Source organism: Gorilla gorilla, chromosome 7, assembly GCF_029281585.2.
Source record: "Gorilla gorilla gorilla isolate KB3781 chromosome 7, NHGRI_mGorGor1-v2.1_pri, whole genome shotgun sequence".
NCBI lineage: Eukaryota > Metazoa > Chordata > Mammalia > Primates > Hominidae > Gorilla > Gorilla gorilla.
In genome coordinates, this window is record NC_073231.2 from 102,897,856 (window position 1) to 102,914,903 (window position 17,048).

Genomic DNA, 17,048 nt, shown 5'->3' on the forward strand with positions numbered 1-17,048 from the left:
AATGAGAAGGATCATCCAGTAAAGCATAAAAAGAGCCAAGAGTCTGAGGTTCCAGAAGCCAAGGGAAGAAAGCATTTCCGGGAGTAAACAAACGTCAAGTGCAGCTCCATCACAGGTTTGAAATTTGATGCTCACTAATGGTTTCCACTTTAAATTTTTTGCTAATGCCTACAAAAATTCTAGGAGGGACAACCAATGTTTGAGAGTGAGATACTCTACAGAACATGCTTATATTTATCCTTTTAGAGATTGCCTAAGCTCTGATCCTCTCTTGGAAAGCTACATTCTGGACATTAGTTGGATGCTTAGAATAAAGTCATTTGTTCATTTGACAAGTATTTTCAAGTGCCCGTTAGCTAGGTTCTGAGAATATGCTGATGAACTAACAAGATCCCTGCTCTCATGGGAAAACTTTCAATCTAGGGTATTTGCTGAGGCCAAACATCACCTCTTTTATCAAGCTTTTGCCAACATTTTTCAGTAGTTGCTTTCCCTTCTTTCTACATATTCATAGAACTCATCACATTTAATGTATTAGCCAGTTATTGCCTCTGCTGGTAAACTCTCCCCTCCTTTAGGAAAGCAACCCTATCTTAGTCATCTTCATATATAGATACCCTCATATGTAGGTTGGAAATATGATTTATTATTAAAACCAGGAAATGTTTGCAAGAGAAAGGAGGCTCTGTTAATTAACACCAAGACAGGGGATGTAAACTGGGACTTCCTAGGGCAAACAAAAATGTATAGTCACCCTATCACTCAAGTTTACGTCAAAATAGCTGTTGAATAAATACATTTTGCTTCCTGAAAAAAACACATTTACTGAAATGTGACTTAATATTTTGCTTTTGGCTTTAATTGAGGATCAATATGTAAGAAATAGTGTTAGGAAAAGTGTTTCTGCATCTTTTGTAAAACTGTTATTGGAGACTGTGTCCATTATTTTGTCCAGTGTTCCTCATATAAAGAGCCATGTAATTACTCCTCTTAGAACTGAGCGCTAGGAAAAAATATTGCTTTTTTCAAGGAGATGGTGGTGCACTTTCTCTTCCTAGATAATGAGAGCTCAGTAATACATCAATCACGCTCTCACATTGGCAGCCACAAGCTAGAGCTAAATTACATCCTCAAGTTGCTTTTAAGGCTGTGTCACAATGTTCCAAATTGTGACTTTTCCTTTGCCTTAAACATTTATTGTGCACCTACTATGTGCTTAGTTCTGTTATTTAATCTAGAGATATGGCAGAGATCCACACAGGTGATTCCTGTGTTCATGGCATTTTCTTGGTTCTAGTGCATTTACCTACTCTTTTAGTACAGTATTAGGATATTTTCTTGTAGAAAGCCTTAAATTTTTGCAGGAACAAGGTAGGTATTTAAAAAAAATTGAATGAAGTGCAATAGGCCAACAAATTAGGGAGGGGTATGGACGGTAGTCACAGAAGGCTTGGGCAGAAGTAGGGCATGAAGTCACTTGAGCAGACCAAGGAGCCCTGAAGTTCATATTTTGGTACTTTTGTTTTTCATAAGGTTTCAAACCTGCTAATTTTCTTTTGAAAAAGAAGAAGGAAAGGCCCGCCTAAGAAAATATAATTATTTCTAAAGTTGTGTTTAGCATCTTTACTAATATTTGTAAAGAGTACTTGATCAAATAAGGCATATGGGGATATTGTCACAATCCAGAAATGCTGAAAGTGCTTGTCTGTAGGCTAGAGAAAGAAAAACTCACAAATTGGGTTTTAATATGATACACCCTAATACACCCTAGGATTGAGTAAATATTTGGGTTCTAGAGTATAGTGTAGTCTATTTTTGCAGGACAAGAAAATGATGAGTACTATTTTTTTAAAAATAACCTGTCCACTTATGGGTAGATGAACTTAGCGGTCCATTATAACCTTAGAAAGGGACTTGAAGAAGCTGCTGCAGTCTTCCCAACCAAGAGAAGGACATTAGAGGTCAACCAGAAAGCACTATCTTGGCTGGTACAACAATGCCATCAAAAACAAGAAACACATCTTTATGTGTTAGTTTATTTAGCATGTCACAGTGTTAAAGGAAAATGGTCAAATGAAGGAAAGGTTCTTCAGGCAGGCAATTTAGTTGTTACCTTTTGAACCTGGAGAAGAATAGTAGTCTGGTGGGTATAACAGGAAAGAATGACAGATAACCTGTTAGAAGAGGGGACTGAGAGGGATAGAGAATGAAAAAGGCAGGAAGTCTGCTCCTACAAAGCCAGCTGTGTTGGTACTTTCTCTTCTACGACTACATACTGAAATGAATGTGAAACCAGTAGCATGAAACACTTGACCAATACATAGCATTAAAGGAATCAAAATTTAATTGTGAGCTCTTGAGTCCCACTACTTCTATTATTATTATATTGCTTCAACATGAAAGAATAAAATTAGAAGCTGAAATAGATATCAATTTGCTATGTAAGCCTTTTTTTAAGTCATATCTACCAAATATCCTGGATATTGCATTTTTTAAAAAAGCATATCAAATGCAGTCAGATTTGCTATATAATACAAATAAAATTACTCTTTTTAGCTAATGTTTATGCCACACTTTTAGCCTTCTGGCTCACTGTTATTACCGTAGTGTCATTTATGCAGGGATCATGTGTTTTTGGTAAGCTTAAGAGTTATCCACGGACCTTACCAAGCACAAGAGGAGAATTCACTAAGATCTAGAGTGCTTCAAATGACATTGCAAACATTGGACTGCCTGAAAACATAGGTTTGTCTCAGAACAGAATACCTCTGTGCACACACAGAGAATGATAGGTCTGGAAAGGGATCTCCAGTGGCTACTCATTCTGTTCCTGTCTCCAGGTACGATGGTGGCTAAACCATAGTAGGAGTGCAGTGAGAAGATGGTTAGATCCACAGAGGCTCCTGCATGTGTTAGGTTTCCCGCTCTGTCTACAATTTTGGTACTAATGTAACTTACCCAAGACTGCCCATTTCCCCAAGCTGCAGCCAGTTGAGCTATCAAATAAAATAATTTATGTTATCATCCCTTTCCTGGCTCTCCCTTGGGTGCCCAAAGCTGTTCAAAACTGAGTGCTGGAGACTGAAAGTAAAGGTCAAAAGGAAAAGTCTGAACTTCAGGGTAGATCTGACCAGAAAATAAAGGCTGTCTTTCTACTTTGCACAGCAGGAGAACCTTCTTTACCTATCATCCAATCATGTTAGTTGTTTGAGCTGAAGCTCTGTAAAGAAATCACCTTCATCCACAGAAACTGGGAATTCCAGGGTCACTGGCAGAACTGCAAAACAGGATTGCAGCAACTCAGCACACACATTGTAAGATGATTTGCTTTTGAGAACTTGTTTTGAGCCTACCACCTGACCAAACAGCATCACCACCGTTATCTGTAAAATATTTACATTTACAGGGCAAGAAAGAGTTACTAAAATTGATTGCCCTGTGTCAGTGTGGAGTTTACTTCTTTGAAGAATAAATTGAGGAGGCTACATGATTAATTCAAATAGTTAGGAGTCTCTTTTCTTTCCACTTAATCTTGAGACTTCAATGTCACTTTAAGTCAAATTCAAAGACATGTTGAGAAACATGAGGAAATACATTTATTTCATTTATTTTTCCATGGTGGTCTCATAGGTTATTTTTTCTAGGTTATGAGAAGATAAAAAACTTTTAAACAAAGAAGCCAAATTTGGAGAGAAAGGAGCTATTATTGAACTTGGGTCTATGTTTCTGAAAAGTAGCCTAGAATTTTATAAAAGCAAAAAACACAAACATCATCCTTGTGTTTATATTAGCAAGTATTTTAAAACATGCAATATGTATTTTAAACACTTTTCTTTTGAATCTTGCGTTGCACCCAAAGAATGCTAATGGTAACCAAATTGTTCTTTGGCAGAGTAGCCTGACCCTTAAAAAAAGAAACAGAAGTGTTACAGCATGTGATTGTAGCACAAGACAAAATTATGAATCCTCAACCCTGAGCAGATATTAACTAATCCTATGATCTGACCGTAAGAGGTTACCTTGGAGCATTCCTCTACATTGCATTATGTATATTACATGGTAATGAATGACAGTTTTCATGGCTCCTAATAAAGAGCTGCTTCTCTTTATTTAGAGAACAAAATAGGGGGTTTACAGATAATATCTGAGTTTATCATTGAGCTGCTCAGCCTCCTCTTCTATGTGCCTCAGCTTGTCTCAATCAGTGCTGGTTATCTCAGCAATAAAGCATTCAGCCTCTAGAAGTTGGTTTCTTCCTACACCCTATAAACAAGAGGATGAATATCTTGTTACATGTGCTAAAATGAGTTGGGTGAAATGAGCATTACTCTGCTCCCTGTCACTAGCTATAATCAGCTTTTCAAATCTATACTGAGTGTGTACCCACACATAGCACACTAAGGAATAAGGATGTTCGTGACAACACATTCCTGAGAAGCAGCAGTTCTAACAGCCCAGTGACACAGCTATTCATTCCAGTTTCTTTGTGCAGAGACATTGTCCCAACTCCTTCACCATGTGCTAACAATTAGATAATGACTCTATAAATGTAGAGAAAAAGCAGTGTCATGGACGGTGGGTGGTTTGTTTTCTTAGTTCCTTATTGAAAACATATGGAGATGTTTATATATAAATAGAAAACAATAAAACGCTGCCGTCATGTAAGCAGCAACTTAAAAAGTTCTACACGAATAGAAATCAAACATTTCTATACCTATGCCAGAATTCTGGTTTACTGATATCTACACATCCTGTCTTATTTGGCTTGAAAAGATGTTTTATTATTTTAGGCTTTTTATTTCTAGTTGGAAGCAAATTGTGGAGCAAGAGATTTTTGTTTTTGTTTTCATTTCTTTCTTGGCTTAAACAAATTACTTTTTTAGCAGGAACAACAACTTCTGTCCAAGTATACCTTGTGTTATGATCATGAAAAAAAGTTTTTAATGTATACATTTAACTACAGTCTTTGTATTTCTGAATTAAAAGTGAGGACTTGTGGCCTGACAGAAGTGACTTTCAGGAGACCCAGCAGTGGAGAGGCTGAGAGCACTGCTTAGGAGGTAGAAGGAATTCCTCTGGGTTGGAATTCTGGCTGCACCACTTAACTAGCTAGGTAACCATGGGAAAGTTAGTCAACCTGACTAAACCTTAGTTACTTCATCTGTCAGATGAGAAATATAAGAGCACTTAAAGAATGATCATGCACACTCATGGGATGAGCTGTAAGATGTTACACATAGTGTCTGGCTCGTAGGAAACATCACAGAAATGCTGCCTAGCATCGTTGTAATCAGCTAACAGAAGGGCTTATATTGAGACCATCCTTGAAAATCTGAGAAGTGTTGATGCTCAGTGCCAAGAACAGTAACAACAGTAATGCTACTGTTTACCAAGTGCTAGTTATGCCCTAGCCTTTACAATGTACTGTTTTTGACAATTCCATGAGCTGGGTACCATTATCATCCCCATTACAGCTAAAGATTGGTTGATGTGAGGGTCAAACCCAGTCTGGATCATTCAGAAGCCCACACTCTTGATCTCTCTGCTAAAATGGCTGCCACATATATAGCCTAGGGCACCTTTGAAACCTTCCTTATTTACACTATTCTCTACGTTCCTGTCAACATCCTGTGACATTGCACAATGGCATTCACAAACTGTGAAGTCCCCTGTCCCTAGGACATCTGTTCATTTGTAGTTAAAGAGGACCAGGAAGCACTTAATGAACACATTATTAGAAGCCCTGGTTTTCAATTCATGCAACCATTTTTGCTTTGGTTTAAAGGCCGTTTCTTTAAAGGTGCTTGAAGCTTCATATGGACAGGCTCATTATTCAAGCTTTTGTCCCAACCTACAGATGCAGAAGCCAAGGACCAAAGTAACATGACTTGGGGACAGAGGGAGAGGCCATTCACCCACCTTTGTAGCCCAGTGTATCAGTTGCTGAATCAGGAATACAACAGACTGAGCCCAGGGCAGTGTCCAACTCATCAGGCTGCTCATTAATGTTGGGTCTAACAGCCAAACTGCTAACTAGCTCCACTTTTTAAAAACTTCTATTTTAAGTTCAGGGGTACATGTGCGGGTTTGTTACATAGGGAAACTTGCCTCATGAGAGTTTGTTGTACAGATTATTTTCTCTCCCAGGTGTTAAGCCTAGTACCCATTAGTTATTTTTCCTGATCTTCTCCCTCCTTCCACCATCCACCCTCTGGTAGGTCCCAGTGTGTGTTGTTCCCCTCTATCTGTCTTTCCCCTCTATCTGTCTATGTGTTCTCACCATTTAACTCCCACTTATAAGTGAGAACATGTGGTGTTTGGTTTTCCATTTCTTCCTTAGTTTGCTAAGGATAATGGCCTCCAGCTCCATCCATGTCCCTGCAAAGGACATGATCTCATTATTTTTGTGGTTGCGTAATATTCCCTGGTATATATGTACCACATTTCCTTTATCCAGTCTATCACTGATGGGCATTTAGGTTGATTCCATGTCTCTGTTATTGTGAATAGTGCTGCAGTAAACATACACATGCATGTGTCTTTATAATATAGAATGATTTCTATTTCCCCTTAACTGGTATATACCCAGTAATGGGCTTGCTGGGTTGAATGGTAATTCTGTCTCTCGGTCTTTGAGGAGTCGCCACACTGCTTTCCACAATGGTTGAACTAATTTACACTCCCATCAACATTGTATAAGTGTTCGCTTTTCTCCTCAACCTCACCAGCATGTACTTTTTTTAGTTTTTAATAGTAGCCATTCTGACTGGTGTGAGATGGTATCTCATTGTGGTTTTGATTTGCATTTCTCTAATGGTCAGCGATATTGAGCTTTTTTTCATATGCTTGTTGGCCACATGTATGTCTTCTTTTGAGAAGCCTCTGTTCATGTCCTTTGCCCACTTTTTAATGGGGTTGTTTTTCCTTGTAAATTTGTTTTAAGTTCCTTATAGATGCTGTATATTACACCTTTGTCAGATGCATACTTTGCAAAACTTTTCTCCCGTTCTGTAGGTTGTCCGTTTACTCTGTTGATAGTTTCTTTTGCTGTACAGAAACTCTTAATTAGGTTCCATCTGTCAACTTTTGCTTTTGTTGCGATTGCTTTTGGCATCTTTGTCATGAAATCTTTGCTAGTTCCTATGTCCAGAATGGTATGCCTAGGTTGTCTTCTGGGTTTTTATAGTTTTGGGCTTCACATTTAAGTCTTTAATCAATCTTTAGTTGATTTTTATATGGTGTAAAGAAGGGGTCCAGTTTCAACTTCTGCATGTGGCTAGTCAGTTATCCCATCATCCTTTATTAAATGGGGAACCGTTTCCCCATTGCTTTTTTTTTGTCAGCTTTGTCAAAGATCAGATATTTGTAGGTGTTCAGCCTTATTTCTGGGCTCCCTACTCTGTTCCATTGGTCTTTGTGTCTATTTTTGTACCAATACCATGCTGTTTTGGTTACTGTAATCCTGTAGTATAATTTGAAGTTGGGTAACGTGATGCCTCCAGCTTTGTTCTTCTTGCTTAGGATTGCCTTGGCTATTTGGGCTATTTTGGGGTTCCATATGAATTTAAAATAGTTTTTTCTAGTTCTGTGAAGAATGTCATTGGTAGTTTAATAGGAAGAGCATTGAATCTGTAAATTGCTTTGGGCAGTATGACCATTTTAATGATATTGATTCTTCCTATCATGTAGCTCCAATTTTAACCTACACAGTACATGACTAGAAGCACTTTGGCTGATTTTCTTGTTGGAAGAATGGGATCTGCCTGCAATATGGAAACCCTCACAAACAAGATGACTCAATTCTGTTTTCATTTGCAAGATATATTGTGAATGTTCTTTTCTCCTTTTTGCAGGAGAGGGAAAGGGTTTAGGGTTGTGGGTGTGGCAGGGCATAGAAGGGAAGAGGCTTAGGACTGCCAAATTACATGTCAACCTGCTGACTTAGCATCAGTGTACTAGTTAAACGAGCCCTGAATGTAAGACATTAATGCAAATATTTTGCATATTATTAACTCTAATGATGCTACCATAATGCAGTATCCTCAGCTGAAAGCTGAGGTGGCATTTTTTATTATAAATGCCCTGGGTCTTTCACTGAAAATCACCATGAAGACAAGCCCCTTAGAAGTGAGAGCAGAAATATGAACAGACTTCTGCATCGTTAACCTTCTCATCATTAACAATAACAAAAAATGTTGGTGTCCCAGGGCCCTGCATTCAGTAAATGCCGGCAACATCTTTCTTTAGAAACTGTCACTGCTCTTGCCCTTATAACTACAATATACTTCCAAAGCAAAAGGTTAGGCAATCATTGTAAAATGGAATCTGTTTTAGAAAGAAATGCTATGCAATCCCCAAATTGTTATGTAGGTGGAAAATTATTCTAAATGCAGAACAAGTATTGCTTACCCTCCAGTGCCATGCTAGTGATGGTAGTGTGGAGTCTTGGAAAGCAGGGGGTTTCAGAGCCAGCGCTACCATTTGCCAGCTGTATGACATTGAGCAAATCGCTTGACCTCCCTGATTGTCAGATCCTTTCCTATAAAACAGCAACATTAATAATACTGCTTTGTCTATTTTATGAGTTGCCAAAGAACACCAAAGGAGATTGCCAATGTGAAAGCTCTCTGGACGCAATGTACAAATGTTATTATTGATTTTTTACTAGGTGAGTAATGAGGAATGAGTAGCAGTGTTTGTCCAAGGATAGCTTGGGAATAAGTCAACCAAGGTGGCAGTTGGTAGGTCTTGAAGATGTGGTTGGCTCCTGGGAAACAGATGAGCTGGCCAGTTTGAAGGATCTTAAAGTTGCAAGTTTTCGGGCTGGGTAGCAATTTAACTGTGCAACCTGTCAAGAGCCTATTATATTCTAAATTTGTGCCGTGACAATATTGGCTACATGAAATAACTGTGTGCTTTCTTACCAGACTTTATTTGGAAAGAGTTTATGAACTAGTGGCCTGGCAGCGTTGCCTGGAATTAAGAGTGCTGTGGTTTTACACCAGGGAGAGCAGTGTTTCATGCCTTGTTCTATTACCTCCCTCCCTGGAGATTCAACAGATGGAACAATAACAAAATCAGAACCCCAAGACAAACCTGTCAGCTTGATGTCTTTAAGCTTCGGCAGAACTCACAATTAAGATAAGATAGAATATCCATTTAGAGGAAAGAGGTGCAAAGAAATAAGTTCACAGAGCATACCTTCTTTTGTCTGAGCACGGCTAATACTATCTGGAGATCCCTGCCACATAGGAGGAATTGTATACTGGAACACAGTGAACACTTAAGAAAATTAGTTGAAAGAATATTATTGCTAGTAGAAATAACTGACCATCTTTAATATGGGGCTTTATATTTCCCTTCATTATATTTTTTTAATCCTTTCAAGCCAACTCTTGAGTTTGGCAAATCCTAGGCTGAGTAATTGTGCATCTCAGAATGGTTAGATAATATGCAGAGCAGACCTTAAGTCAGGCACAGCAACATGTGTTTTGGCACAGCCGTAAGGAGGTAAAGTATTTGGTAATTGTTGTTTGATAGTTCCCAAGGAGAAAGCACTGAAGCAACAGATAAGAACCAAACAATGTTCTCTTGTGTTTAGGTAAATATTTCCAACTACAGTCTGGTGATGGAGTCTGACGCGGGAACCTTCCTACCCACTGGGCTGCAATTCACTGGCAGTGAAAAGGCCAGGGCCATCATGGAGGAGGTTATGAGCCTGCTGCAGCCCCTCAATATCACTCAGGTCCTGAGCCATGGAGAAGGGACAGACATCAACTTTTGGATCCAAGCTGGAGTGCCTGGTAAGACCAAAAGATGAAGTTGTGTTCCTTATATATTGCCAACAATTTAAAATAAAATTTCTGTTTTAATAGAGCACAATGAATACTGGTAGGCCAGGTTGTCCACGGAAACCTTAAGCTTTTGTTCAAGGTATAATCTGATGATTTCCAAAACTGGGATAATAGTCCTCACCTTGTATTTGTTTACCCATCTGTATCCCTCCACTCTTTCTAAATTATAAGCTCCTCACTCCCAGAGATTCTGATTTAGTCATTCTGGAATTGGGCCTAAAAATCCATTGTTTTGTTTTGTTTTTTAAGGAGGTATCTTTGGTGATTATAGCACAAATGATCTCATAACCAAAATTTGAGAAATAGAGTAGAAGGCAAATATTACTACTAATATCCTTCTAGTTCTAGTCCTGTGCTAGAAAAACTTCCCTGATCCAAATAATTCCCTATTAAAACACTGTGGTATCTGAAATTTTACCATTAGAGAGAGATTCCTTGAGGGTGGGGTACTTTCTTTTAATCATGTTTTACCTTAATGCAAAGACTCCTGTGCAAGAGGTTGAGCATAAACTAATTTACCCTGGGCAGTGATTTATCATGTGAATATCCTGAAGAGAAGTCCTAAGTCCCTGGGGTCAGGGATGAAATTATGAAATGGGAGCGGACATGAGGAGGTTATTTACAGAAATACAAGCTGGAACAGCTGGAGCAGTCTCTTTTTTTTTTTTTTTTTTAGACAGGATCTCACTCTGTCACCTGGGCTGGAGTGCAGTGACATGATCACAGCTCACTGTAACCTCCACCTCCTGGCCTTAAGCAATCTTCCTGTCTCAGCCTCCCGAGTAGCTGGGATTATGAGTGTGAGCCACCATGCCTGGCTAACTTTTGTATTTTTTATAGAGACAGAGTTTCGCCATGTTGCCCAGGCTGGTCTCCAACTCCTGGGCTCAAGTGATCTGCCTGCCTTGGCTTCCCAAAATGCTGGGATTATAGGCATGAGCGACCATGCCTGGCCTCTAGAACGGTCTTAAAGAAGACAAATGTATACTACTTCACAAAGTTACCTAAGCCTGGCCATTGAAAAAGTTTACTGATATTGTTTGTGACCCGAGGTTGCTTCCTCAACACCATTATATCCATAATCCAAAAAAGTTAAAGGATCCATCTGCAAATTGTTCTGTATTTGTACTATACACATAGGAAGCCTAACCTTTGAACGGTTTGAACATTGCTGTGTTCAGAAATATTTCTGTGGCTACGAACATTTCATAGGTACTAAAACAGTGTCTCTGGACCTACTCCACTCCAGATTTTTTTTTCCAGGCTGCAAAGTAGATTTTACCAATAGTAACATACTACATAGATTTAAGATTTTTAAAAAGCTTATTCTTGCAATACTGCAGATTTTTAAGGCATATTTTAAGTTTTAAGGTTTATAATAATCTTTCATAACTAAAAATAAAAGGAGATTTTCTGTACTCTAATAGAAAGACCAAAATTCTTTTCCTTTGTTCTTTGTTCTGTGTATGTTAACATATTTTGAAATCTCTTAAAGCAACATTTCCATTTACAATGCTGTACTTCTCCGGACAGATCCAATACTATCTACATATGTGTCATTGATAAACATGATCTAAGTGTAGGGGAGAGAGTCTGCCCTTTAAATTATATAGAATCACTTGTATGAAATTCTAGATTTTTTTCTGAGCCTGAAATATTTCAACAGGAACTTCTTAAAAATTGAGAAACCCTGAATAAGCTGCTGTGTGGTAGCTGTGAGGAAAAGACTGGTAGACTGTGGGTGAATGAGAGTGCAGACTGGGGGTGGTTCCAGGTGAGGGAAGGAGCTGAAACCTAAGACAGAATTGGGAACAAAAACTTGTCCCTCCCCATCCCAGGTATTTCTTTTTTGTTGTGTTTGATCATTGAGACTTGGCTCTAGCTTTTTTCCTTCACATGAACATGTTGTATAAGAATGGTTCTGTTTGGAGTGATCAGGTTAATTTGATTCTTTTCACCTAAAATAAGAAAGCATTTTCTGTCTTTGCCATGGTAAGATGAGGTCAGATTTGATTTCTACCTAATAGAATGGAGTGGGGAGACTGAGCCCATTATGGTTGTGTAAGAATTAATAAGAGGCCAGGTGCAGTGGCTCATGCCTGTAATCCCAGCACTTTGGGAGGCCGAGGTGGGTAAATCACTTGAGGTCAGGGGTTCGAGACCAGCCTGACCAACATGGTGAAACCCCAGCTCTACTAAAAAAAAACAAAGTTAGCCAGATGTGGTGGTGCAAGCCTGTAATCCCAGCTAACTGAGAGGCTGAGGCAGGAGAATTGCTTGAACCCAGGAGGCGGCAGTTGCAGTGAGCTGAGATCATGCCACTGCACTCCAGCCTGAGCTACAAGAGTGAAACTCCATCTGAAAACAAACAAACAAACAAACAAAAAAGAATTAAGAGTTAAAATGTGTTGAACTCCTAATATGTAGGAAGTACCTAGGCTTTTTGCAGACACTGTTTTATCCATACAACCATCCTATGAAGGAGGTACAATTATCATTATCCCTATTTTGCAGATGAAGAAACAGACTCATAAGGGTTAAATGACTTGCCCAAGACTATACTGCCCTTAGGGCAGGAGTCACCCTGAGAACAGGCCATTTTGGCTTCAAGGCTGGTGGCCCTTTTCTCACAATATGCAACAACACTGAGGGGTCTGGAATGCTGAGAAGTCTCCAAATCTCTGGCAGTGTCTAAAATGTTTATCTTACTCAGCTCTTGCTTATGCAAAGGATTTCAGTCCATTCCTGCTCCACAATGATTTACCCCTGGGAGAAAGGAGTTTGTTATTGTAAATAACTACTTATATCTTCTCACATTCTTTGTTCTACTCCCTTCTTTAACTCTGAAAGATCAGAAAGGTTTACATAAAGTCAGTAGCTCATTTAGATGACTATAAATGTTTCCTTGAATTCTGTTTTATTTCCTTTAGAGCATTATAAGACAGAACCAAATTACTGCTGTCTTCCTTTTATTACTTTTGAGTTATCCTTTGATATTTCAAATTTGGGCTATTCCTGGAAGAAACAATGGTACTGCTTATAACTCTTGTCACCTATTGAAAATTTCAGGAACCTTGCTGTGTGCAGTGGCTTACCCCTGTAATCCCAGCACTTTGGGAGGCTGCAAGGTGGGAGAATTGCTTGAGGCCAGGAGTTTAAGACCAGCCTGGGCAACATAGCAAGACCCCCATCTGTCTCTAAAAAACAAAAAAAGAAAAGGATGAAGAACCATACTTGGGTTCTTCATCTTTTTTCTAAAAGATGAAGATGAATTTGCCTGAAAAAGAAAAAAGTAAAAATATATCAGTTGTGTACCCTATATTTGTGAAGGCCTGATAAATTATAGCTTAAAGCTAAGGGTAGGATTCTAATACTAATTAAGTTATCGTTTAAATAACTGCTCACCTAACTTCTAAAAAATTAATGCTAAATAATATTTCTAAACTCCATCCTTTTTTCTTTCTTTTTTTCTTTCATGGATTCAATAAACATTTATTGAGTCCCTACCATGTTCTAGGCCTATTAAATTTCTATAATTTGAGGTGACTGTATGATGACTAGGCCCCAAAATTCCATGTATACTATTTACGAAAATACTGATAGAATTGTATATCTATCACACAGATAGAATTAAAATTCAACACTGCTTTCATTAATTATAGAAGACAAAAGGATCAATTTATAATACGGCCATCTTTGGGAGACAAAAGATGATATCCTTTACCCATCTAGATGATATCTATAATGGACAGAATAACTGTCAACATAAATATAAGGCTTTGGGGAAAAAAGATTTTCTTTAAAAGTATCTTGGATGTACTTTCCGCATAAACTCTTTGTTCTAGATCTTCAGATTCCAGCCTTCTCCCATGTCCACCTCCTTCCATATTCCTGTTCTTTCCCTCTAAATCCTCAGTGCTCTTTAAGGCTCATTCTGTATTCATTGGTGTTCATGAATCCTGAGTCCGTAGTGCTCTATTGCTTTTCCAAATTTCTAACACGCTTCAAGTCTTTGTCCCACAACCTGGCATGTGAATTACAAACTATGATATTGTTCTTGGAACACTAGGGGCTTATGTGCATCCTGCTGCCTATATGCAGTGATCAGTTCTTTGAGGTTAAGGTCAATAATTTCTCATTCTTTGCCTATTCCATAGCTGTCGGTTTAATTTTAGGAGACATTTAAATTCTTATAAATCTGACTTAGCAGAAACAAAAACATTGAAATAATGATTGTCTAGACAAGCTTTTAGATACTTCAGTTTAACAATATGAAGAAAATAAAGGATACTAAGAGCCAAAAACATATAAAAAATATTGGGAGAATGATATAAATTGGGAAGCCTAGAGCAATAAGGATTATTTCTCTTAAAGGAGCAAAGACTGAGAGAAGATGTATCTTTCAATACTTTAGTGATTCTCACACATAAAATGGTGAATTGCTCTTCCCTGACAATTTGAAAGACAATACAAGAAATGACTTAAAGTGACCTAAGAGGAATTTAAGCTAGTCTCTATTCACTCCAGATAATAGAGAGGCTTTAAATCTCAAGTTTTTGCCTGATTCTCCTATATGAGCTCCAGGTTAGGATGAAAGGAGTCTATTTCATTCTGAGTATGTCACCAATGAGGTATAATCCATGGTTCTTAGATGTCCCTAAGTGCATCCTTCTTGAATATATTTCTTCTTTAGAAACTCTTTCACAAAATATACATTAATGAAAAAAAATTAAATACCCTCTTACTGTGACCTGAGAGAATGAGCCCACTCTTACTCTATATCTGCCAAGAAGAGTTTACTCCTCTGCTTCAGAATCTGAAATTCAACTTTTTGTTGTTGTTGTTTTTAGTGTGGTGGCTTGTGGTAGACGGTGTATTGCAAGGAGTTAGAGGACTTGAGTGTATATTCTGACTTCAAAACTTCTAACTATGTAGGCAAACGGTGTAATTTTTCTAAGCCTCATTTATTTGTTATTAAGCATCCTTATTAATCAACTATTGTATGGTACTGGAGAATCAGTAGTAAGAAAAGACAGATAAGATCCATGCTCTCACAGACAACACAGACTAGTAATGAGACTTGGTTATTTCATCTGCAAAATAAGTCTGGTAACCTATGAGTCATTATTTCTACCAGGCCTCCACTTGTGTTCTCCTCCTCCTCTGTCCCCTATCTCATTAGCAGGCACTATAATTCAGAAACCTCAAAAGCACCCAGGACATAAAGCCAAATGTTTACAAGTCCTGTTTACTCCAAATCCCTGCTATTTCTTAAACCCATTCCCTCCTCTCCACCCCACAGACCTTGTCTCACCAAAACTCACTGATTCCTACAGCAGCCTCCTAGTAATATCCCAACCTGTGTTTTTAATCTTCTTTCACCTAATTGGCTCACTGCTTCTAGAATGAACTTTCTAAAGTGAAAATCAGTATATCAACCTGGATGCTTTTGGCTGCAAAATGAAACAGAAGACCCAGTCAGAATGGCAGTAAGGGGAAGATGTTTTTAAATTCGCTTAAAAAGAACTTTGCAGCAGGTGTTACAGAGTGCATAATTTGGCCATTCGACCACTTCAGGGACGTTGGTTCTTTACATCTTTCCATGTTGCCATTCTCAGCTTGTAGACTTTTGTCAGGCGTGTCTCTTTGTGGTCCCGGGACGGCTGCAGTTGCTCTAAGCAGCACATTCTCATACATTGTGCAGTAGTGGAAGAGAGAATGTCTGTAACAGATATCCCTTTTGAAGAGTGAGGAAATGTTTTCTAGAAGCCCTAAAACAAGTTTCTTAAACTCCATATTATTGGCCAAAATTGTGACATATGTCTGTGGCTAAATCATGTAGAGGCGATAGAGTGGAATTACCTAGATTGGCTTATACTGATCAAATTTTACTTCCTAGGCATAGGGTGGGGCCCAGTATTCACTGAAAAACAACTTCCTGAGAAGCTGTTTGAGAAAAATTGGGATTCTTTAGGGAAAAGATGATGATATCTATTGCGTAAATAATTAAAAGTAGCTGCAATATCTGATCATCCCTGCTCCTTGCTTCCAATCCTCCAGCATCTCCCTGCTGTCTCCAGAGTATGTATGAATAAAGTGTTCACCAAGTATGGGATTCAAGGCCCCAAATCTCAGAAATCACCGCTAAATAACTTACTCATGTAACCAAACACCACCTGTTCCTCAATAACGTATGGAAACAAACAAATGAAAATGGTAATTAAAAAAAAAGAAATCAGGGGCATCCAAATCGGTAAAGAGGAAGTCAAACTGTTGCTGTTTGCTGATGATATGACCGTATACCTAGAAAACCCTAAAGACTCCTCCACTCCTTTCTATCCATCTCTCAGTCATACAAGTCTAATTGAAGTTCCAGGCACACCCTGCTGCTCTCATACTTCCTTGCCACTGGACCTGCCCTATTCTGTCTTTTTCACCAGTTAATTTCTACTCACTCATGATGCAGCTCCTTGTTCTCCTCCTTCTCAAACCTTCTGCAATCTGCTACAGTCTGAGTAAATGTCCCCTGGGTACACTCCTACAATGCCCTGTGTTCACCTCTCCTCTTAGTACTTATCTTGTTCTCCTAATTGTGATCAATTGTGAATTCCTCAGAATTCTCAGTGCCTACAAGTGCCTGGCCCTCTACAAAATGTCCATGACTCAAATGCTGAATAAGCAGGATCCATGTCTGTAGGAAGAGTAAGATAATGCCAATGAGGTTTATTAACTATAATGCAAGACACAACTGTAAGTTATGATTACTTTAGTAATGACATCACTCATTGAGCTGTCCTCTTTCATTGCATATTGTGTTGTTTTAGAAATCATATTTTAGTTTATGTCATCTTTTCTATAATAGTTCAGACTCCACGTTGAAGTACCAAATACACAGATTACTCAGAATTTCACGTATTTTCCATCTTGCTTATTTCTGCCCAATACCTCATATGGCATTAAGCAGAACTAAATTAAAACTTTCCATTTCTACATTTGCAAAGGCCTTTCCTCTAAAATGTTCTAAGAAAGGAGACATCAGGACACAAGTAGAAATGGTACTGTAAAGTAAATTGAAGGTTCAGCCTCTGGACCCAGGACTCCTGCGTTTTCCAATCACCAGATGGAATAGCGCAGCCCAGCAGTTCTGTATCCCCTCTTGTCCCTAATTTAAGGGTGCCTCCCTTATGGTGAAAA

At 38.5% G+C, this 17,048-nt stretch overlaps 2 protein-coding genes across 6 annotated transcripts in view; one reads left to right on the forward strand and one right to left on the reverse strand.

Annotated features, from left to right (window-relative positions):
• The window catches only part of CPQ (carboxypeptidase Q), a 495,923-nt gene that overhangs the window by 409,318 nt on the left and 69,557 nt on the right, over positions 1–17,048 (forward strand). For all 5 annotated transcript variants that reach the window (XM_055348055.2, XM_063709392.1, XM_063709393.1 and 2 more), the window contains one exon: positions 9,602–9,803. In XM_055348055.2, the coding sequence (XP_055204030.2) occupies positions 9,602–9,803 (202 nt within the window). The remainder of the gene's footprint in view (positions 1–9,601; positions 9,804–17,048) is intronic.
• Positions 1–17,048, reverse strand: part of TSPYL5 (TSPY like 5) — a 330,888-nt gene that overhangs the window by 106,009 nt on the left and 207,831 nt on the right. The window lies entirely within an intron of this gene.